The following is a 24,372-nucleotide window of genomic DNA, read 5'->3' as shown; positions in this document are numbered from 1 at the left end:
TTAAAAGATGCTTGTTCCTTGGAAGAAAAGTTATGACCAACCTCGACAGCATATTGAAAAGCAGAGACATTACTTTGCTAACAAAGGTCCATCTAGTCAAAGCTATGGTTTTCCCAGTGGTCATGTATGGATGTGAGAGTTGGACAATAGAGAAAGCTGACCACCAAAGAATTGATTCTTTTGAACCGTGATGCTGGAGAAGACTCTTGAGAGTCCTTTGGACGTCTAGGAGACCAAATCAGTCCATCCTAAAGGAAATCAGTCCTGAATAGTCATTGGAAGGACTGATGCTGAAGCTGAAGCTCCAATACTTTGGCCACCTGATGCAAGGAACTGACTCATTGGAAAAGACCCTGATTCTGGGAATGCTTGAAGGCAGGAGGAAAAGGGGACACAGAGAAAATGGTTGGATGGCATCACTGACTTGATGGACATGAGTTTGAGTAAGCTCCAGGAGTTGGTGATGGACAGGGAAGCCTGGCATGCTGCAGTTCATGGGGTCAGAAAGAGTTGGACACGACTGAGGAACTGAACTGAATTGAATTATTGTAGGTGCCCTTGAAATTAGTGCACGTTATAATTGGGGGCTTCCCAGGTAGCGCTACTGGTAAAGATCCTGCCTACCAATACAGGAGACATAAGAGACATGAGTTCAATCCTTGGGTTGGGAAGATCCCCTGGAGGAGAGCATGGCAACCTACTCCAGCATTCTTGCCCGGAGAGTCCCATAGACAGAGGAGCCTGGCAGGCTATGGTCCATAGGGTTGCAAAGAGTTGGACACGACTGAAGTAACTTAGCATGCAAATAACTGAGTCAGTGTACCGTACACCTGAAACTAACATAGCACTATCAATCAAATATAAAGTAAAATTTAAAAAACAAAAAAATTGGATATTACTTCAGGTACAAAAGATGTCCTTTTATGTCACTCTTTCCATTTTTCACATATGTTTTATTATGGTAAGTATTTATAATTTTCCTGACTTCTTTTTTACTTTCAGTTTGGTCTTATGGGTTATTGTGGTGAACCGGCAGAAACTTCACCAACAGCTTTGTTGAATTCCCTAATTTTACCCACATTTGTTATTTTAAGCTGGAATGGAAGGCAAAATGATGATATGGTGTTACTAAATAAATCAGTGCTGAAGCCAACCTATAATGGCTGTGTTTCCACTGCTTTATTTTTCACTCTAGTTTTCTTGGTGTATGTTCCTAGATCCCCTGGAAAAGGAAATGGTTACCCACTCTAGTGTTCTTGCCTGGAGAAATCCACGGACAGAGGAGCCTGGCAGGCTACAGTCCATGGGGTCACAAAGAGTTGGACACAACTGAGTGACTAGACACTTCATTTAACACACTTCTAGCGTGAGGTTACCTTACTTAACCATGGCGCCTTTGTAAGCTTCCTGAAAGCACATTATAATAAGGGTGAGTCCTGACCAAGATGGAAACTCTGAGTTCCTTTCTATCAGACTCGCTGGTCAGCACCTGCTGAGCCCAGGTGGGCTACGAGACCGCAGGGTGAGGGGCCGTCTCCAATGCCATCATGTCATGAAACACTGAACGCATGCCTTGCTGTACATAAAGTTATAGGATTTACCTTATTTACAAATGGGTCTTTTTAAATTAATTTTTATTGGAGTAGAGTTGCTTTGTAATATTGCATTAATTTCTACTGTACAGCAAAGTGAATCAGCTGGATGTGTACATATATCCTCTCTTTTTTAGATTCCCTTCACACTGAGGTCACCACAGAGAATGAAGTGTGGGGTTCCCTCTGCTACATGTAGGTTCTCATTAGTTATTTATTTCACACATAGCATCAGTAGTGTGTATATGTCAATCCCAGTCCCCCAGTTCATCCCACCGCTCTTCCCTTTGGTATCCATTTGATGTGTCTCTGTTTCTGCTTTGCCAATCAGATCATCCATACCATTTTCTAGATTCCACATGCGTGTGTTAATATAGGGTATTTGCTGTTCTCTACAAATGGATCTTTGGACAATCATTCATTGTATTAGAATTTGAGAGGTATCAAAACCTTTCTGACACAAAATGAGACTCTAGTTCTATCAAGAATTGTGTGATAAAATTAAGTGACTTACTGAGCACACACTCTGCAAGGAATTCAATGAAAGTATTCCATTTTATTTCATCTAAAGTATGTTACACATTGTATTTCATTTAAAGTTCACTACACATCTAGGACAGAGACAACATGCTGATAGAAATTTTAAAGTTTAGGGATCCAAGGCATGAATTGACTTGGTCAAAAATCGACAGAACGAGGTTTAGACTCAGTCTTACCCAAGAGCCCTCCTGCTCAAGCAGCCTTGTATTAAGGAAAGCATATGCTCTGGGGTTCGTCAGAGAGGTCTGAGCCCACAATTCCCTCACTCTGAAGTCTCAGCCACAAGACCTCACTACTTTTAAGCCTTGATAGTCTCTTTCATCCAACTCCTCATCTTCCTCACAGCATTTTGGGGAAAGACAGATGAGATAACCCAGAAGAACACACTTTGTAAATAACTCTGAAGTGGGCTCAATTTTGAGAGTTTCAGACAAGCCTGATAAATAAGTGCTGAGATTCATCCAATTCATAAGATCATTTGCATAGAAGCTGAAGTGATCCCTGGAGTAAGAAATTGGACTGTATTCACTGCTGAATCTGAAATAACTGAATATGAGGTATGACTTGACAGAGTTCTATTTGCAGGTGACTCAGAGTGTGTTTGCTCCCCCCCCCATATTTATATATATTAGAATATAAATAATTTTTATTAAAGACATCTAAATATATACCAAATATTCTATGTTAAATATGTCACATATTAAAATATATTTAAAGCATAGAGGCCCTCAGATGTTGAGAACAGAGTACTATAATTATTAATGAAAGCTGATCCTCAGTTCAGCCCCTTGTCCTAAGGGGAATGATTTTAATTTAAAAAGAGAAGACATATTTAATTGAGCTCTGTGACACGACAGGGCAAAGTTCATATTACTGTCATGTCAAGGAACCCAAGGGGTATGGAGACACTTACTTCATCCTATCACATTTTACCACATAATTTACATACCAGGGGGGCTGAGTGGTCGCTGGTGGAGAACTGCTTTGCTCAGGAGAAAAGCAGGAGGGATGATGGGTTTCATGTGGAGCAGGTTAGAATGGTATCACTGCTGAAGGGCCCAGCAGAATGGTCGTGGGGCCGCAAGAGAACAAGCCCACGGTAACCACTGATACGCCGTAACGGTGCTTATGTGAAACCTTGGGAGCAAAAGTGTGGCGTGGGTAGGACACTCATGGCGCTGCCTGGTAGGACACATGAGAGACTCCATGAAATACACAGGAAGGGAAACAGCTGCACCGACAAAAAGAGCTTTGATGGTTGCGCTGCCTGGCTGACCATTGTGCTGAGCCTGGTGGAACATGGTACCAAGAGAGTAAAGAGATACCAAGAGAGTAAAGCCCAGAAGACGGCCAGAAATGCCTGGATAGGACTTTGCCAGAGCTGGAGTTTCTGTGTGAGGAGGTGTGCATCAGAGTTAGGTCATCTGTGCAACTCCTATGAGCCAATTTTTGACTGAGAAATTAATTTTTTTACTGTACCTCTATAGCATCAGTTGTGTAAGAAGCAATCAGAATCTCATTAAGGCCCTGACATGATATTGGAAATCTCTATCATTTCTTGGATAAAGATATGTGTTTCATTCATCCATGCATTTGCTGGGATACATTTGGAATGCTAGTTGATAACTGATGTAAGTCCAACTCAGTGGTGTTTTTCTAACTGGAGCCACCATACTTCAGTATAAGAACCATCTGTGTTACAAACGCGGCCTTATCTGAGACCAATTCAAAGTATGAGCCTAATTTTTGCCTTTTCCTCAAGATTCATTTTCATGAAGGCAATGGTTTGAGAGCGCTGCCTTCTTTTCTCAGTGAGTAGAAGAGAAAGCCCCTTGCTGAGAGTGTTGGGCAAGTATGAGGTAGAAGTCTCGCGAAGACTGGTAAATGTGTGCAATAGTTTCTGTAAGCAATGGTGGAAGAGGTCTTCAGGGACATTTAAGAACATTGCTGAGCAGTCCCAGCCCCCAGCTGAAACAACAGACTTTAAATTTGTGGTGACAACGATCTTCATAACTGTCCACATAGAATCCCCAGAGCTATCAAGAATTGAGGCTTGAGGGTATGGTGTAGTAACCCTGTGGTACATAGAAGCACTGATATAAAAGAAAACACAGAAAATGATACAATAGGATATACCAATGTAGAACTGTAAAGAAATTTAACAATGGTTAAAGACGACATGGAACAACAGACTGGTTCCAAATAGGAAAAGGAGTACGTCAAGGCTGTATATTGTCACCCTGCTTATTTAACTTATATGCAGAGTACATCATGAGAAACGCTGAGCTGGAAGAAGCACAAGCTGGAATCAAGATTGCTGGGAGAAAAATCAATAACCTCGGATATGGAGATGATACCACCCTTATGACAGAAAGTGAAGAGGAACTAAAGAGCCTCTTGATGAAAGTGAAAGAGGAGAGTGAAGAAGTTGGCTTAAAGCTCAACATTCAGAAAACTAAGATCATGGCATCTGGTCCCATCACTTCATGGCAAATAGATGGGGAAACAGTGGAAGCAGTGTCAGACTTTATTTTTGGGGGCTCCAAAATCGCTGCACTGCAGATGCTGATTGCAGCCATGAAATTACAAGACACTTACTCCTTGGAAGGAAAGTAATGACCAACCCAGATAGCATATTAAAAAGCAGAGACATTACTTTGCCAACAAAGGTCCATCTAGTTAAGGCTATGGTTTTTCCAGTGGTCATGTATGGATGTAAGAATTGGACTATAAAGAAAGCTGAGCACAGTAGAATTGATGCTTTTGAACTGTGGTGTTGGAGAAGACTCTTGAGAGTCCCTTGGACTGCAAGGAGATCCAACCAGTCCATCCTAAAGGAGATCGGTCCTAGGTGTTCATTGGAAGGACTGATCTTGAAGCTGAAACTCCAGTACTTTGGCCACCTCATGAGAAGAGCTGACTCATCGGAAAAGACCCTGATGCTGGGAGGAATTGAGGGCAGGAGGAGAAGGGGATGAGAGAGGATGAGATGGCTGGATGGCATCACTGACTCAATGGACATGAGTTTGAGTAAACTCTGGGAGTTGGTGATGGACAGGGAGGCCTGGCGTGCTGCGATTCATGGGGTTGCAAAGAGTCGGACACGACTGAGCGACTGAACTGAACTGAACTGAACTGAAAGAGAACTTAAGTGATACGAGTAAACTTCGTTTAAGACTTTACAAAGTGGATGGTCTCCTTTCAAAGAACTACAAAATGGAACAAAAGGTAAGAAACATTTATAAGATAAAGAAAAAGAGCAAGGATAAGACAAATAGACAATATCCAATTGGCTGGGGCCACAAAGTCACCCTTGAAGGACATGAGAAGGCATGGACAGGGCTTGGCTTTTATGGACTGGCCGACTGGATACACTGCATGTCTGGTCAAGCAGAACATTTATGAGAACATAAATGTTTTCTAAGTTTTGCTTTGCTGATGTGGCATCCTGGAAAGGAGTGGGGATCCTTCTTGGGCCTAGAGATTTATTTCAACAGAGGCACAGTCCTGTAGGGAAAGAGATGGTGACACTGAGAGCGCCGGTTGGCCTCTGGGTCTCCATGTTTCACGGCTTCTGTGCTCACATCCATTCTGTGGTTCTGAAGTAGCAGGGGAAATACAGCTCTTGGGCATCACGGAACTAGAGGAACCAGAGAAAGTGGAAGTGTTGCAGCCTGAGGAACTTTTCGAGCAGTTTCTGTTTCCAGTCATTGGTCAGGTGCAGGAGGCTATTGTGCCTTGCCCTGGAGTACATAGGAGAGCATGTGGACATGACAGGATCAGGTTGTAGGAGATGGACAATAAATTCTTCCAATAAAAAACACAGGTGGAAAGCCTTGGGGAAAGCACTCTGAATTATCTTCAGAATCCAACCGATGGAGTCAAGGGCAGAATGACCAGAGGTACAAGGAGGAGGAGAAGGCAGAGGAGATGGTAAAGATGACAGAGACAGATGTGGGCTGACCCAATCAGGCAGGTAAAGACAAGCTATTGTTTTTCAGCCCTTTATGTCTGATGGGTCCTGGTCAAGCAGTGGAGACTGGCTGAGACCCTAAAGACGCTGAAATCATAGAATCTTTTGTTTCCTCATTTTCTCCCTGTCTACATAATGTCCTCTCTTACACTAATGTTCTGCTATGGTCTGTGGTTAATGACCTCAATTTGAGTTGTAACTAACTGTTAAATAATTTTGTTTGAGGAAGTAACTTTTGTTTGGAAAATGCCCTCCCATATGCGAATTAGTGATAAAGGCTCTTGCGGGAGTAAGAGAAGATGCAAGCTTCCTGTAAGGGATCTTGCAGTAGCCACATTTGTTTCTGGGCTTTCAGCTATTTCTAAATTATGCGGTGCTTGCTCTTTTTTTTTTTTTTCATTTATTTTTATTAGTTGGAGGCTAATTAGTTTACAATGTTGTAGTGGTTTTTTCTTTGCTCTTTCTTGTGTGACCAGAGAGCTCCCAGGAATGTTGAGTCTGTGCTGTGTTGTGTGGCTCATGAGACTCCAAGCTGGAGTTTTCTGTAGTTCTGGAGGTGCCTGCCAAAGGAGCTGTGCTATTTTTGAAAGATGATTTCATATAGCAACTGCTAAAGAAGTGTTACAGGGGACCAGACTCTTACAGGGAGTGTGAATATGGTTGACTTGGCTAAGACTGATGAATCAGAAGAAGGGCAGAGGATGGTATTGTCTGTATTTGGGGACTTTAATTTCTGTGTAAGACCTAAGAAGGACATATGGGTTTTGTTGAAAATTTAAATTTTGTGTGGCACACTATCTGATGTAATCAGTCTGGTCAATTTGTTTTAATAGCCTAACTCAGCTTTTTTGACATGGAAACTTCCATGTTAAAAGATGGAAAAGTCCTTGTCAAGACCTCAATAGGAGATGAGCTCCTAGTATTCTGTTCAAGTTGACATTATACCTTGAGGCATTTCAGGGGATTCTGGACGTAAAATGAAAGAGGTGTTTGCAAAGGCCCTTGAGACGCTAGGGAAGGAAAGTGAAGACTATCTGCAGTGGGCCCTAACCTGAACAAGGAGCAGGCATCTTCAGGGTTCCATAAATCACCCAACAATAAGTTCATCTGAGTAGCAGCCCTGACAATTACTTGAGGTCAAAACTTTACCATGAGGGACAATATTATTATGGTAATAAAAGTAATTATTTGATTGAAAATAAAAGGATGCAAAAATTACTGCAAGTCTAACTGGGGAGGGAAAACAAACATATGCAAATAACAGTATATGAGTGGCACTGATGACAGCACAAGACATTAAGAGATAAATTGAGTGATAGCACATAAATTCTCAAATAAGAAAGCAGGAACCAGAGTAGTTGATAAAAGAGGTGGAAATGATCAGTGGTCTTAAAAACATGGTAGGATATGAAGGAAGAGATCATTCAAGTCAAGAGAAAGTATCGCGTAAGTTAAATAGTTGTTACTACCCTATGTGTATGTGTCAATACCATGCAAAGTATGGTGAAGAATTAATATAGGAACAAGGTACTTTATTGGGCCTCAAAGAGATGGTAGTCTAATAAGCAGAGCCAAGACTGATGATCATGGCTGGTTTCTGGAGTGGTGAAAAGATACAATGAAGGGAAACTTTTAGGTGCATCACTGAAAATAATGTTGGATAAAATAAAGGATGTGCTCAAGATGCAACAGAATAGCACTTCTTGATGCGAAGAAGAGGAGAGTGATAAGTAGGGAAAAATTAGAGTCAGTCCTGACAATGGAGGCATCCGGGTAACCCTGTGTAGACACAGAATCTGTGGGGTGGACACTGGAGGACAAGCATTGGCTTCCCTGCTTGGGTTGGAGCTGACCCTGAGCACCAGTGAGATTTTAAAGGTGGTATGCAAGGCAAAAATAGGGCACAGAAAAAAAAATGGAATGAAAAGAAAAAAGAAAGAAAGGGGGAGGGAAGGAATAAGAAGGGTGTTTGAAAATCCCTGAATGATGAGAATATATGGGAGACCAGCATAGTGCCTGAAAGTATAAGAGACCCGAGGTTTCCCATGCATCCACAATTCACTGCTTCTGCAGTTGGGTTCCAGATAAAGAACATGGCTTGAATTTTCACATATGTGAAAAAATATATATACTTGAACACTAGAATCACTCTCAGTGCATCAAGGTGCTATGAGCCATCTGTGAAGAAAGAATGACTGGAGGGGTGGGTGGTAAATTGTTTACACACAATAAAGAAAAAAATCCAATGTGTACCTCTTGTCCTAGACTCAATCCAGGTCATATGTCCATTGGTGGAAATGACAGAATCTGCTGCATGATTTAAACTGGCATTTCTATGGGCCTGCAAAAAAATAAAATAAACTGGCATTTCTCAATTTTTTTAAGTACAAAGTTAATGTCTCAAAAATCTGTGCACTTCTTTTGCAATGCTACAGTATCAATATTCTTGGATTTATATTGTTCTTATGTTGATTCTTAGTCTCCTCCCATTAAAATTTCTTACTGTAAGGTTTATTAAAATTATTTAAATTTCAAGTGTACAGCATTAGAATTCAATATGTGTATACATTACCCAGTGATCACCACTACAAGTCTAGTTACCATCTGTCTTTGTACAGTTCACCCCTTCACCCATTTCACTAACCCCTCTAGCACCTTTCTCCTCTGGAAACCACAATTCTGATACCTGCATCTGAGTTTGCTTTGGGTTTATTTTATTTGTTCCTTTGGGTTTTTCTTTTGAGATTGGATATATGAATGAAATCATATGGTATTTGTCTTTCTCCATCTGATTTATTTCACTTAGCATAATACCTGTGAAGTTCATCCAAGTTGTCACAAGTGGGAGAATTTCATTCTTTTTTATGGCTGAGTAGTATTTCACTGTACTCTTGGATTTCCCTGGTGGTTCGGATGGTAAAGAATCTGCCTGCGATGTGGGAGACCTGGGTTTGATCCCTGGGTTGGGGAGATCCCCTGAAGGAGGGCATGGGAACCCACTCCAGTATTCTTGCCTGGAGAATACCCACGGACAGAAGAGCCTGGTGGGCTACAGTCCAAGGGGTTTCAAAGAGTCAGACACAACTAAGTGTCTGAGCACACAGCACAGTATTTCACTGTATATATTTGTGCATGCTAAGTCATTCAGTCATGTCCAGCTTTTTGTGACCTCATGGACTGTAGCCTACCAGCCTCTTCTGTCCATGCGGATTCTCCAGGCAAGAGCACTGGAGTGGGTTGTCGTGCCCTCCTCCAGGGGATATTCCTGACCCAGAGATCAAAACTGGCAGGTTATTTACCACTGGAGCCACCCAGGAAGCCTCGGGTACATATATAAAATGTATCTTCTTTATCCATTCGCCTTTCGATGGACACAGGTTTTTTCCATATCTGACAACTGTAATATATTGCAATAAACATAAGGGTGCATCTATCTTTTCAACTTGGTGTTTTTATTTTATTCAGATAGATACCAAGAAGTGGAAATATGGTAGTTCTATTCTTAATTTTTGAAGAACGTCCATACTATTTTCTATGTGGTTGCACCAATTTACAGTTCCACAACAATGAGTGTTTTCTTTTCTCCTATCCTCTCTAACATTTGTTATTTTTTCTCTTTTCAATAATAGCCACTCTGCAAGTAATATCTCATGGTAATTCTGATTGACATTTCCCTAATAATTAGTAGTGTTGAACATCTTTCCATGCCTGTTAGCCATCTCTATGTCTTCTTTGCAAAGTGTTCAGATTCTCTGTCCATTTTTAAATTATTTGTTATTGAGTTATGTGAGTTTTTAAAATGTGTTTTAGATATTAACCCCATAGATAAATATTTTCACCCATTCAGTAGGTTGCTTTTTCATTTTGATAACAGTTTGCCTTAACTCTTCAGAAGTTGTTTTTTTTTTTTTTTTAATTTATGTAGTCCAATTTGCTTATTTTTACTTTTCCTTTTCCTTTGGAGTGAGATCTACAACGTTACTGACTATGTTTTTCTCTAGGATTTTTATGATTTCAGATCTTACATTCAGATCTTTAATCTATTTTTAGATCAGGATTTTCTATGCCACCATCTTGCTTGTATGCCTTAATGGAAGTTTTATATACATGTCTATGTAGTATACATGATAAGAATACCTAGAAAATATTATATTCAGATTTAATAAATTAGTGCTTTTAATGAAGCAGTTTACAATGCATTAATATAGAGCTCTACATCATTCTTGTATCATTGCTATGAGCAGAGTTTTTAAAAATCAGTTTTATTTTGAAATAATTATAGATTTACAGGAAGTTGCTAAATATAGTACAGCGAGGTGCTAGATATTCTCACCCAGTTTTCCTCAGTGGTTGCACCTTACATAACTATAGCAAAATATCAAAGCCAGGAAGTTGACATCAATAAAACATGTGTATATAGTACTGTTACTGTTTTATCAGATGTGTAGATTTGTGTAACCACTGCATTCAAGATATACAATTGTTCTAGCATTACAAAGACCTACCTGTATTATCTTTTTTATAATCATCTACCACCATCCTAACCCCTGGAAATCACCCATCTGTTCTATATCTTTGTAATTCTATAAGTCAACAATGTGATATAAATGGAATCAGAATATATGACCTTTTGAGATTGAAATTTTTCACTCAGCACAATACTCTGAAGTTCATGAAAGTTGTTGCATATATCAATGACTTATCCTCTTTATTGTTTAATTGTATCCCACCTTGTGGACGTTCAATAGTTTTTTTAGCCATTCACCTGTTGTGAAAAATTTTACATTTCCAGTTTTTAGCTATTACAAATAAAGTTGCTATGAATATCTGTGTACAGGTTTCTGAGGTATGCGTGCCATGTGTGTGCATTTTATTAAATCATATTTCAGAGCTGAGGCTGAGGATGGAAATAAACTGTCCAGAGCACTGAACAGGTTTTCAAACTTACATATTTTTACTTACTCTCCTGTGCTATTTTTCCTGATTCTATATTAACTGGGAACAAACCATTCTGTGGACAGTGTAGAAAAGTAATGACTATATATTTGATTTATTCTTGACAAAATGTTGATTTCAGAATAATATTAGCTTAAAGACTTGATTGTTTTTAGCAATATATCTGCACATGATTCACTCATTTATTCACAAAAACTAATGTTTGAGTACCCCCTAGGTACTAGGCCTGGTGCTGAGTGTTGAGCAAGGTGCCTGGTCCACAGGGGCTTTTACTAAATATTATGTTTATAGCATAGAGGCAGCTTGCTCTTTGTTAGCTAGTATTAACAGTTTTAAATTTTAGTTTAGAAAGTGTTTATTCAGAGTTAATTAAACTGATATAATAATATTTATATGCGTATTCCTAGTTTAAATTTTCTGAAAGATTTGTGTTAATATATGTTGCCTTATCTTGGGAAAGCAATTGCTGAGCGTGCAGACACAAATAAACAATGTAATTTTGCAAGGCATGCAATTCAGGACTTTTCCCAAACAGTGGTGAAGTTTAGAAGGACTTTTTATGTGTAGCTTGTTCACAAATTAATGATTTCTTCTGCTTATTCTGTGTCCCTTTCTCCCCAAAGCATGAAAAATTAATCAACCGTCCACAGAGTACCAAAAGAATTTCTACAGATCCGCTCGGTAAGGAATATTTGCTGTGTCCTCGTTATGATGGTGCTCTTTTCTTCTTATATTTTATGTGACTCTTAGAAAACAACAGAGAATTTTTCTATTAACAAAAATGTGCTAAATAATCATTTCTTATCAGCTAAATAAATGAGTTTTCCTTTATAAGTCATGCACATACGAACAAAATTCTTACATGGAGATGTAGTTACACTTTTATTAAAAAGTCTATAAGAAATATGAATTCTACTAAGTACTGTTTAACTAAAGGTAACTAGTAATTGCTTTATTTGGTAAACAAACTACTGTGGTTTGTTCTGAAATGTTGACTATTAGGTTTTGAATCTTAAAATAGATTTTAAATAGAAGTATATATAGAGGTATGAAACCACAAGAGAAATATAAAATTTGATTGTGGTTATGCCTAATCCAGCTACATAACATTGACACATATTTCAGAATTTGACACTTTTGTTCTATTTTAGTCTCTGAAACAATTCATTTTGTGATGCTAATAATTACTATTGTGACAGTTTATAGGTCTTCAAAAGGTATCAGTGAATGTGTCTTGACTATTGAGTCAGTCTCCCAACTGATGGTATAACGTTTCGTTTAGGGGTTTTCTTTGTGGGATTGTATAAAAACTTCACAAGCTTTGCTTAGTTAAATTAGAAGTAAGTAGGATGGGCATAATCCTTAGCATTATACACTCTCTCAGAGGCAATAAAATTGATATTTTCAGTGAGAACAGGAAATATAGCAAAAAGAAAACACGAAAACCCAAACACCCAAAAACCAAACAAAAAATCCCCACTAAAAGGCAATGGCACCCCACTCCAGTGCTCTTGCCTGGAAAATCCCATGGACGGAGGAGCCTGGTAGGCTGCAGTCCATGGGGTCGCGAAGAGTCAGACATGACTGAGCGACTTCATTTTCACTTTTCACTTTTATGCATTGGAGAAGGAAATGGCAACCCACTCCAGTGTTCTTGCCTGGAGAATCCCAGGGATGGGGTCACACAGAGTCAGACACGACTGAAGTGACTTAGCAGCAGTAGCAGTGAAACAACAATAGCTGTAGCTGAAAACCCAGCAGGTTGATAATGTTAACTTTGAAGAACTTGGTGTTCAAATAAAAGCTCTCCCACTGTCACTGGTAACAACCCCCAGAGTGGACAAGGGTATAGTGATCTTTCTTAAGTGCACCCGGGAGTCCTAAATTGTTATACAATGTGGTCTTGCATGGCCAATGCCATCTGGACTGCTGCAGGATGATGGTAGATGAGGTTAGAATCCATAAGACTCTAAGGTGGGAGAAACACCTGAGGTATGATTACAGTTAGAGCCATTAAACTTGAGTATAGGTGATAAGATATAATAGGCTTTAAGAAACTGGGATAATCTTACGTGTATTAGTATACTGAGCTGAGTGGTCCCATTTACTAAGACAGTGAATAGAGTAAAGGATCAGGGGGAGGGAGGGAAAAACTAAAGTTGATTTCAATTTTAGTAATGTGGAATTTAAATTGGCTGTACTATAAACTGGTAAAGACAACTGGGAGATGAATGTTGCAGATGAGTGTGGGTTTGGTTTCAAACCATCACAATAAAGCAAATATCATGATAAAGTCACATGAATTTTTGGGTTTCCTAGTACATATAAAAGTTACATTTACATTATACTGTAGTCTAAGTGTGCAATAGGATTATGTCTAAAAACTAATGTACATACATTAAAAATACTTCACTGCTAAAAAAGTGCTGACCATTTTCTGAGCCTTCAGCAAGTCATAATCTTTTTACAATAGTGACATCAATGATCACGGATCACAGATCCCCATACCAAATAAAATAATGAAAAAATCTGAAATACTGTGAGAATGACCAAAATGTGACAGAGACACAAAATGAGCAAAGTGAAGTGAAGTCGCTCAGTTGTGTCTGACTCTTGCAAACCCATGGACTGTAGCCCACCAGGATCCTCAGTCCATGGGATCTTCCAGGCAAGAGTACTGGAGTGGGTTGCCATTTCCTTCTCCAGGGGATCTTCCCAACCCATGAATTGAACCTGGGTCTCCCGCATTGTAGGCAGATGAGCCTACAGATGATCCTTTGTAGGCAGATGATCCTTTACCGTCTGAGCTAAGTGAGCAAAGATGTTGGAAAAATGGCACTCATAGATTTGCTTGACCCAGAGTTGCCAGAAATCTTCAGTTTTCATACAACAACAACAAATGATGCAGTAATCATGAAGGGCAATATAGCAAAGCACAAGAAAATAAGGCGTGCCTGTACTGGGATTTAGGAAAACAGAGTTAAAGATGAAGATACACTAGATCTGGGATATTTCACATAGAGCCGATGGTGATGGCAGTTGGTGAATTTCAAGGGGAGGGGCAGGAATAGAAGAGGCCTGACCTAGGAAACAGTAATTCAGCACAATTAGGAGGAAGGAAGTCAGCACAGAGGGAAGAGAGAGAAAAGAGGCACATCAGGACAGGCCATGGAACCCAAGGGAAGGAGTAAAATGCTCTGTGGAAGTTTGAGAAATGCAGACTAAGACTCAGCTGCTATAAGTAGTATCTAGGAGGGCTCTAGAAAGATTGGAAAGAAAAGCTTAAACAGAGTTTTAAAAGAAGATATCAATATCCTGTGATAAACTATATGGAAAAGAATATGAGAAATAATGTATATATATCTAAGTCACTTTGCTGCACAGAAGAAATTAACACATCACTGTAAATCAACCATACTTAAATAAAATAATTTTTTTAAAAAAGAGGCTATGTAACCCCAAAGCAAGGGCCTAGGAAAGAGTTAATGTTGATGGATTTAAGGCATCAAATTTATTTCTGGCACAAAAAGGTTTTCTGGAAAAGGAAGGAGAGAGATAGCTGGGAGCTAGAAATAGTAGGAGAAACAAGGAAAAGGAAAGCCTGCGGGTGCTTGTGGGAAGCCTGGAAAGAACCTGATGGAAGAGTGGTTAAGGAAATGGTGTGAAGGGAAATTATTTGATGAAAAACACTGTGGGGATGGCACCCATCAAGCATGGTGGAGTTAGATTCTGTAAGAAGGTGATTTTGAAGTGAAAGTGAGATACGAGAACTCAGGTCAAACGGCTTTGGGGAAAGTTAGGAGGAAGAGCCGCTGGCTAAGTGAAACACAGTAAGACTGAGATTGAGACTTGAGGATGGTGGAAAAGTCACTGCGGTGGAAAATTTTACATTGAACTCAGGAAACAGGCTTTTTAATGAATTTGTAAGCTGCTAAAGACTTAAAATGTGTGCAAAACATAGACCTTGAGGATCACATTCTGTTTCTTTTATAACCTGGGCTATCCCTGTAGTTGATAGCCGTGTAAGTAAGACAGAATTGATGGCGGACAAATTGAGAACATTGAAAGCTAAAGAGGACAGCAGATTTTAAGGAGGATGCAAGCCCATTATTGACACGCAGAGCTGACTGTTACGGGTAGAATGTGTTCAGAGGCAGACATGATGGAATGGTGTGGGCATCAAAGGACTTGCTGTGTTAGCAATGGGGCAAGAAGCATATTACGTAGGAGCAAAGGAATAAAAGCTGTGGAGGTTTAGGGGGCAGTGGTTAGCAATAATACTGAGCAGGTGAAGCCAAGGAGACAGAATAATTCTGGCTGGTGATGAAACGTAAGGATTGGCCATAGAAGTCAGTTTCTAATATGGAGTCATCACACAGGTCAGTGATGTTAACAAGATTTAGAAATGAGGAGGTCAGAGGTGCAAATAGTTATCAACAGGATTGCTGATGACACGGCCTGCCAATGGCAAGAGAGAGATGACGCCTTCAGGGAGAGGAAGGCCTACCCAGGTAGCATGGGCATTAAAATGAATATATTGCAGGAAGGAAGCAGAATGTTGGTATGAAAGTGACAGTGGGGAGGATGGATGTGTTGGCTCCATTTCCTGAGTAGCTTTCACAGAAAAGTGGTATGATTTATAGTGTAAAAGCAGGTGCAATCTATGTGAGGAGGTAGATAGAATAAAGTAAAACGTGGCAGACGTCTGAGAGCTCTTTTCTGACACCCAACCAGGGAAACTGGTGCAGACTTTCGCATGAGTGGGAGAAAGTGACTGTGATGCAGGTTAGAACTTACAGAAGGAAGGAGAGGGATGGTGGGGTCCGAGGGGTTTTCTGAGAGTGAGGGCTACACAATAAAATAAGTCACAACAATAGAAACTTGGAAAGAGAAATAGAAATTTAAGTGGTAGACAGGAGTCACAGGGTAAGGGAAAGGGTAAGCTGAACATACAGGATATATTCAGAGATGTTTATGGTTCTAAATAGTCCAGAAGCCAAGGGAAGGACATGCCATGGACCTTCTATAGAACTGATCTTTGGAGAGTGGATCTTGGTGAGTGTGTGTGTGTGTGTGTGCGTGCGCGCACATGTATGTATGTAGTTGGGGGACTGGGGTGTGAGGATTGCTGAACTCCTGCTATAATTTATGTATTAGGTTAGCACTAATTAAGTATTTTTTTGTAATTAAAAATATTTTTTAACATAGTGTTATGCAAATGTGGTTGGGGACCTCAGCATCAGCATCATCTGGGTGCTTATTAAAAACGCTAAGTTTTGCCCATATCCTAGTCTTATTTAATTAGACTATCCAGGGTGGGGACATGCGCACCATGTTAACAAGCCCTCCTTGATCTCAGGCAAGTTAACATTGGAGAAGCATTTCTAACTCTGCAATAGGTGGTTCCCTCAGAAGAAGGTCCCAAAGGCGCTCAGCTGTCTGTCTGGGTGGGCCAGTATCTTTCTGCTGCCAAGAGGCCAAACCAGAGGCTGAGCTGGCTTCCTGTGAATAGGCGGAGGGCTGGGTGGGCACGCCCCCCAGGAAAGGCTCCTAACTCCGAGTGTCCCCGTGTGCCTGGCAGCAGCCCTGTGGGACAACCTGCTTTACTGGCTGGCGGACGAGCTCTCGGAGGAGGACGCCCTGTGCCTCTCCTCCTCGCTTCCTCTTCGTCGCAGCACCATCCAGCTCATCAAGCTGAAGAGCCCCGACGACCTCACAGAACAGACCCACGAACTTCTCTGTTTTTGGAAAAGATCACTCCCAAATTCCACCGACAAGCTTCGCCTCCTGGCTCGCCATCTCCGCAAGATCGGCAGGAATGATCTTGCAGAAGAGCTCAAATTCAAGTGGGAGAATAAAGTGTTCACTGAACCACAGCAGTGGTCTGAGGTGGCTGAATTAAGCCCAACTGCTCTGGCTTTAGCCCTAGAAAAAGGGTCGTAGTTGGTTTGAAGATGGTTTCTGTCAACATTTTACTACCAGTTTCCCAATAATGTTGTTTGAACTGTTTGATAGATGCAATATTGAGACAAGCAGAGAAGCACTAATCAGATAATAAAAAGCATCTGCAGGGTTTGAGTCCTTGCTCAGGATTCAGTAATGTATGTTCTGCAAGCAAGACTGTCTTAAGCCAAACTTAATCATATTTGTAATAGAGTTCACTCTGTGTATATTTTAATAGCTGAGGTAGCTTGTTACGTTAAAGGCAATACATACATACATACATATATATATGATATACAGAATTCCTTTTTATTATTATCTACATAAAAGTAAACAAGTCACTCAGAACTCCAAGCAGCTAATTCACATTCTAAGTATACTGTGTTTTCAAAAACATTCCTATCAGGAAACCTTATAACAGTCAAGATTTTTTTATTATTTTACATGTTTCCAGAAAAGTGCAATATTTCCCATGTGCTCTGGAAATGAGGGAAACAGACTGAAATGTGCATTGTTTTTTTGACTACAAAATAACAGAATAATCAAGAAAATTAGATTTGCCTCTTATTCCACCACTAGAGATTACTCTTATGAAAATATTTTCCTCCAGTTTTCTTTTTCCCTTGAAGGAAATGTTTTTACTTCTATGTACACAGACGTATCAATATATAAATACACCTATGTGCATGCATATGCACACACGCACGCTAGTACACACAAATCTCTTCACACACAGTGTCTTACTCACCCACCTCCTCCTCACTCATACACATCTCACACACACTCTCTATGTCCTTACACCCACACAAGGACACTTACTCATATAAATGCACACATCCCCTCCCACACACACCTGTCGCAAACATGTCTGCCCCTTACAGGAACAAAAGCTCGCATCCACCTGTACACTCTCACATGCGTTCACACACTCGCACACACAGCCTCCCACGCTAACACGCTTTTTCACATACAACTCCCCACATAGACAACCTTACACACACACCACCTCAGACCCACCTGCGCACTCTCACACACGTGCTTTCACAAATGCATCCACACCTCCCTCCATGCACACACACGCTCATTAACACTCATGCCCCACAGATGCACCCACATGTACACCATCTCACATCACCTGTATGCCTTCACACCCACACTCACACATACCCTCCTGCACTCTCTCTCTCACACACACATAAACTCCTTTATGTTCATAACCTCACAGGCACACATGCCTTCACACACTCTGACACGCATTTTCCCCGAGGATTAAAAAACGTGGATATTATTGCAGTAGTGTAATCACACACAGGTACATAAAGAGCATAAAGGGTCTTCTCTGTCGCCCCTCCTCTCCCTTAGAAATCAGACTCGCCCTCCCCTGTGCACCCTGCGCCCCATCTGGTGGGCTGACCTGTGAGGACCCCAGCCACAACGCTCTGGCTTCGTGGTTAACAGGGAGCCCCAGTGGGGACTGGGCGGATGGAGGAGAACCAGTTAAATGTTCCCCTTCTCCCTCCCTTGAATTCACTGCAGCCTTGGGCTGCAGCCCACGGGCCACTGACCCTCTCCTCTATGAAGGGCTGTCTCCTGGCACCGGGAGCCTCTCCTGCTCATGTCTCAGCAGGTCCGGGGCAGTAACAACTCTATTGCATCACTGTCCCTGTGGTCCCCACACTCTGCCCAGGCTTTTAAGACAAAGCCTCCTCTAATTATCCTAATTGGAGTGTGTCATATGTTTCCTATTGAGAGCCTGACTGATGTTTCTCACAGCAACTTTTTTTATTGCAGAATGGGGATCATATATTATATACACTTTAAAATGTCATTATCTTTTATTACATTATGAGCATTTTCCAGTATCTTTAAATGTTTTAATAACTATCTCACTTTACAGTCATAGTGTAACTTAATTTTAGTATTATCCATTTTAAAAAAAATTTAAAAAGTAGAATAATACATTATATATTCTTTTATGTCTGGCTTTTGAATTCAAATTTACTTTGTTGAAATTCATTCATGTTGTTTGTGTGGCAATGGCTTGCTCCTTCTCATTAATAAATACTATTCCATTATATGCAGATACTATAAGTTACATATCCATTTCACTGTAACTAGGCATTTCAGTAGATTCCAGTTTGCACCTCTCATGAACAGGGTTTTTATTAACTTTATGTAGATATCTATTGGTGAGCATACATGTTAATTTCTTCTAAGCATGTAATTAAGAGGACTATAATTGGTTACCCTAATTCATTTATCCTTTCTTCTCTTGTTGGATATTCAGATGATTTCCTTCTTTTCAAAAAATGATGCATTTTGATCATTTTCTACATGTGTATATAAATTATTTCATTAGGATACATTTTTGGAAATGGAATTACTTACTAGGAACACTTTTAAGGCTCTTGATACACATTGCTAAGTTGCCATTTATATTCTAATTGTCAGGTTATGAAGATTCATAGGAAAATAGCATATTTAAGTATATTTATATAAATTAATAATTTGATTAATTAATTTTAATTTAATTAATTTTAACTTATTTAATTGATTAATCATTTTATATAAGTTCATTTTAATTTATATAAATTAATCACTTTGAGGTGAATAACATGAAATTCTACATCCTAGGTAAGCCTTTGGATTGTCTTTAATTGCTCTATTGGAAAAAAAGAGATATCGGCTTAAATCTTTTACAATATTTCTTCTATGAATGAATAGATCATATCCTATTGTCATTTCCAGTTTAAAAAAAGTATATGAAGGGAAGTAATATAGCAGGCATGGGCAGATTCCAGGATGTCAGAGACCTTCGCAAACATAGCTAACTTTCAATGAAAAAATGTTAAATCCATTTATTCAGTATATATGTACTACTGGATACAAACCCTGGGTCAGGCAATCTGTTTAATGCCAGGAATAGAGAAATAGAGTAAGAGACAGTTATGCTTTATGGGTTAAAAAAAAAAGAACCAAGGAATGAGATCAATATATTGTTCATTGCCTGTAATGAACCAGGCTCTTCTGGCTTAGTCTTTTGCAAGTATTTACTTCTTTAATTCTTCCAGTGCCCTAAAAGGAAGGTACACAGCCCAGTTCCACAAGAGAAGAAACGAGATTATAAAGATTGAGTGCCTTGATTGGTGTCATAATTGAGTGACACAGGACCCAAAGGGAGGTTGTTGGCCTGGCTCCTACCACATCATGCTGCTGTTACCTGAGGAGAATAAAGAAGGGAAATGGATATATCTATTTTTCCCCTAAACTTTCTCTATTCCTACTTCTCATTTGGAAAAACAATATTTCTAATTCATATCAGTGGTACAAACAGATACCAGTTTTGAGGATGTGGATGGGAAAAGGGCCAGGAGGTGGGATGGATTCTGATTATTGATATGTGTCCCAGCTCAGTTAGTTAAATGTTCTCTTAGACTTAAGAGACTAACAGATTAGGATAATATTGCGTATTGCCCTAACACAAACTGGTGATGCCCCAATACTGGGCTATTTGCAGTAGATATCAGTAATCACCAATAGTTAGAGCCATATTGCCATAACTAGCTATTCAGACACATAGAGAGCCCTTGAAAATAGTGGCTGCAAAACAAGACCATTTAGCAATGAGGTCTTGGGCATCATTGCTGTGTACAGAATGAGGACTTCATCTAAGGTACATAGGCTCCCTGAATTTAAAAAAGCCGTAGTTCCGAAGAAAGGGAAGTGTCAAGTGAGGTCAAAATAGTGTCTGACGCAGAGCTCAGGGTTCCCCTGCAGCTTAGTCAAACTAGCTTCTTGTCCCTAACCTCATCAGTATGCCCCTAGACTATGTCAAAGGGTTTTGACTGACTTCACATCCTTAAACCTCCACTCACCATTCTTTCTCATGTCCTCCACTGGAACTTTCAATTTTCTCCACTCTGCCTTTATTACCTAATATACTAAATAATTTATACTTCAATTATAGTTATTATTTTTGTAAACTTCCACCTTAGTGCATGTGATTCAAGGGTCAGGGAGCTTGTTTCTTCTGTTCACTGATGTGATTTTATTACTCAGAACTCCGTCTGGCACTTACTGAATGTGTCTCTGTTTGGTAGCCTTATTTTACAGATGAGAAAACTGCAGTTCAGTGATACCCAGACAGTGCTAGAGCCTGGATCCGAGCCTAGATGATACTGTTTTCAAAGCCCTTTTTCTTCTGCTTCCAACATTTTGCCCTTGACTCCCTTGCCTCCCCCCGCCCGCCCCCTGCCATAGCCCTCTCTCTTCCATAACTTGGGATAAACTTTTTCCAGTACCCTGAACCAGCAAGACTCAGTTAACCGCCCTTGGCAGCCTAGACTTAGGTCCAGTTACAGTACCTATACCCTGTTGTATTCACCTATTTATCTGTTTTTTCTACAAGTCTGTACGTTTCTTGAGGGAAGAGACCGAGTTTTGTTCATTGTGGAATTTCCAGTACCCTGCACAGGTCCCAGCACATAGTAGGGACTCAAGAAGTCTCTGCTGAATTAATGCATGAATCATATCTATACACTGTCATGCCTGGGCACTCTTCTTTTACCATCATCCTTCTGGAAGCAACAGAGCTGGGGCCAATGTTCTGTCTGAAAAGGTAAAATTTAGATCAGACTCTGCTCTGTCCTTCATCAAGCTGGAATAACTGATACAGATGAAACCAGCTGCAAAGGATTCAGTATTTCTCCACTAAATACACTGCAGCTGCAAAGGGCCCTCTTTGAGGGACTGCTGCTTTCTTACATCCTGAGAAACTTTGATAGCAAAAAGCACAGATGATCAGAAGCTTGGCTGTTGGAAATCATATCAGTAAGAAGGAAATATCCCTCTCTTGCCTGGAGGATGTAAGTCACTTTGACACAGAAAAATGGTCTCGATTGACAACGTGAGTGCCAAGCCCCTGATAAAGGGTTTCTGGATACAACATTGCCCCTCTGTCTCAACGTTAGTGTTTCCAAGGAAACAGGACTGTAGGTGCACTTTGCAGTGCAGACCTGATGTTGATCTCTTTATATAAGCTGTTTTGCTTTGAGTCTAACAAAACACTCAACCCCACCCCATACCCAAGACCTAAAATAACCCCGTCTTTGCCTTTCCTCAGTGAGACATCACTGTTCCTTCACTGTGCAATCCCAATCACTGCAATGAGACAATCAACCCAGCTTTGTTGAACTTTAAGTGGGTGCCTGGTGGCCCCAGCACCAGGGGCACATCCATGCTTCTGTGCTCTAATCCAGTACTTCTCAAATGAGCTGCATGTTTAGAATCAGCAGGAGGTGCCTGAACCCATTCTGAGAAATCCTGATTGAAGTCATCTTGAGTGAGTCCTAGGAATCAGAATTTTAAAGTTCCTCAGTTGGTTCTATAGCCAAGGCTAAGAATTATTCTCATAGCCAAATGGACCTAAACAAATCTGGAATGGGTATTAAGATTCAGTTTCACAGGACCACAACTCAGTCCCCTAAGTCAGAAATTTAGGCTACAGACCTGAACAATCTATATTCTCAGTGAATATCTTAAGTGATGTCTACATATAGGGACGTTGAAGGACACTGCCCATTCTGTATAATTTCTGCTCAAAGTACTCTCTCAGTTATTATTTTCATTTTTCATGGTTAGCACAGACCCTCGAGTAATACAGGAGGAAAAAAGAAGAAAACAGAGCAGGAACATTGACCCAGAGGAACAAAATACTGAGTTTTATCATCTGTGTTACCAGAAACAGTCATGCCAAAATCACAGAGATAAACCGACTCCCCTGAGAGCTGAGTATTGTACACCTCTAAATTTGGTTCTGTTGATAGACTACACACCCAATCATACACTGTGCACTAGTATTTTTCATCTTTTCTCTCAATTTAAAGAGCAGGTTTATATTTCATTTTAGTAGGTGTACCAAAAAGTTTGAATGAACTGTATTATATTCTTTGTAGACATCTTTTTGGCCATTTTTTGTCCATGGTGAAGACCTCAAAAATTTTAAATGACCCAGGACTTAATCCACTTGAAAAGCCATGTCTGTGCCAGACAAGTTGAAACTTAAAAAACAGTCACTGCAAATGCCTAGATGTCACCACAAGAGGGCCTCTGTATCTCAGATAAAACTAAGGAAACGTTCAAGACTTCACAGAGAAAACTCTATATTGTCAAATAATTGTCTTGCATGATACTTTAAAAATGTTTGTTATAAGTCATTTTGGAGCATAACCTCATTCATTATCAGTATATTGTTAGTGTAATAGTACATCATTTTGTGGCTAAATTATGTGCTAATATTCTGAAATGTCTTATTCTCATTTGATATAAAGAAACAAAATATATAAAAACGCTTGCATTATAGAGACATTTATGTTACAGTGTATTTTCTGTTTCTTCAGGCAATGCAATAGACATGAGAGTGCAATCTATTACTGATCATAGGAAATGATGTAATTTCTCTGAAATCTGGAAATAAATTTTTAAAGTATAAACTATTAAAAGTATTACAGAGTATATGTATTTTTTACTCACTTTACTTTTAAATCGATGTGATTAAATAATTTGATTTCTAAATAATTACCTTCTTGCTTTTGAAATATTTTGAATAAAGTGTTGCTATGGTTTGCCAGCAAATAAAAATGGGTTACATATATTCAGAGTAGATTTCAGAATAAAGATTATTTAAAAATAATCAAATAATATTTTCAGAATGTTTTGGTTGCAATTTTAAAATAATGTATTTCTGAGATTAAATTATAAAAAATGATGACTATTACCCCCTTCCACAAAGCATCATGAAATACAGCGTGATAGTCATAGAACAGCCCTTGAACATAAAGAAAAAATGGGCATGACAGCTGAAAACAGTCAAACTATAAAGATGACCACTAAAATGTAATTGATTGTACTAAAATATTTGCCACTTTTCTCTGTGGAAAGGCAGTGAATTCTGCCCCATTATTTTTACTCGGTCATATAATTTAGAGCACCCAGTGACATACGAGCATCATATCTGAGCAGAAGGTACATGAGCCATCCAGTGTTTCCATTATGTTCCTTTGAGATCAGCAATGTCTCAAGTAAGAAAGTTCTATCAGTCTGGGTCCTAGAGCATGGAAGAGAAATTGATAGCCTATTTGTAACAAATGGCATAAAAACTATGTGAGAAAAACATATTTCATTGTAACTCCCTATTATCCTGATTGAGGTAATTAAGTTATCAAGCATAAACAAGAAAATACTGTGATTGGTTATCAGTCCTATCAGATTTTAAGAAAAGGAATAGAACCTTGGGCTTTACAAGCAAGGTAAAAAAAAAAAATAAAAAGTGATAAGAAGGGCAGCAAAAATGCAAATATTAGAATCATT

General features: G+C 39.6%; 1 protein-coding gene across 3 annotated transcripts in view; it reads left to right on the top strand.

Annotated features, from left to right (window-relative positions):
* DTHD1 (death domain containing 1) overlaps positions 1-23,368 on the top strand; it is an 84,630-nt gene extending 61,262 nt beyond the window's left edge. For all 3 annotated transcript variants that reach the window (XM_020915737.2, XM_070452057.1, XM_070452056.1), the window contains 2 exons: positions 11,685-11,742; positions 16,643-23,368. In XM_020915737.2, coding sequence (XP_020771396.2) covers positions 11,685-11,742; positions 16,643-17,004 — 420 coding nt within the window. In that variant the 3' untranslated portion in view covers positions 17,005-23,368. The remainder of the gene's footprint in view (positions 1-11,684; positions 11,743-16,642) is intronic.
* Positions 23,369-24,372: the final 1,004 nt, after the last annotated feature.

This window comes from Odocoileus virginianus, chromosome 21, assembly GCF_023699985.2.
Source record: "Odocoileus virginianus isolate 20LAN1187 ecotype Illinois chromosome 21, Ovbor_1.2, whole genome shotgun sequence".
Lineage (NCBI taxonomy): Eukaryota > Metazoa > Chordata > Mammalia > Artiodactyla > Cervidae > Odocoileus > Odocoileus virginianus.
The sequence above is the reverse complement of the archived record's forward strand: the minus strand, read 5'-3'. Positions and strand labels throughout refer to the sequence as shown.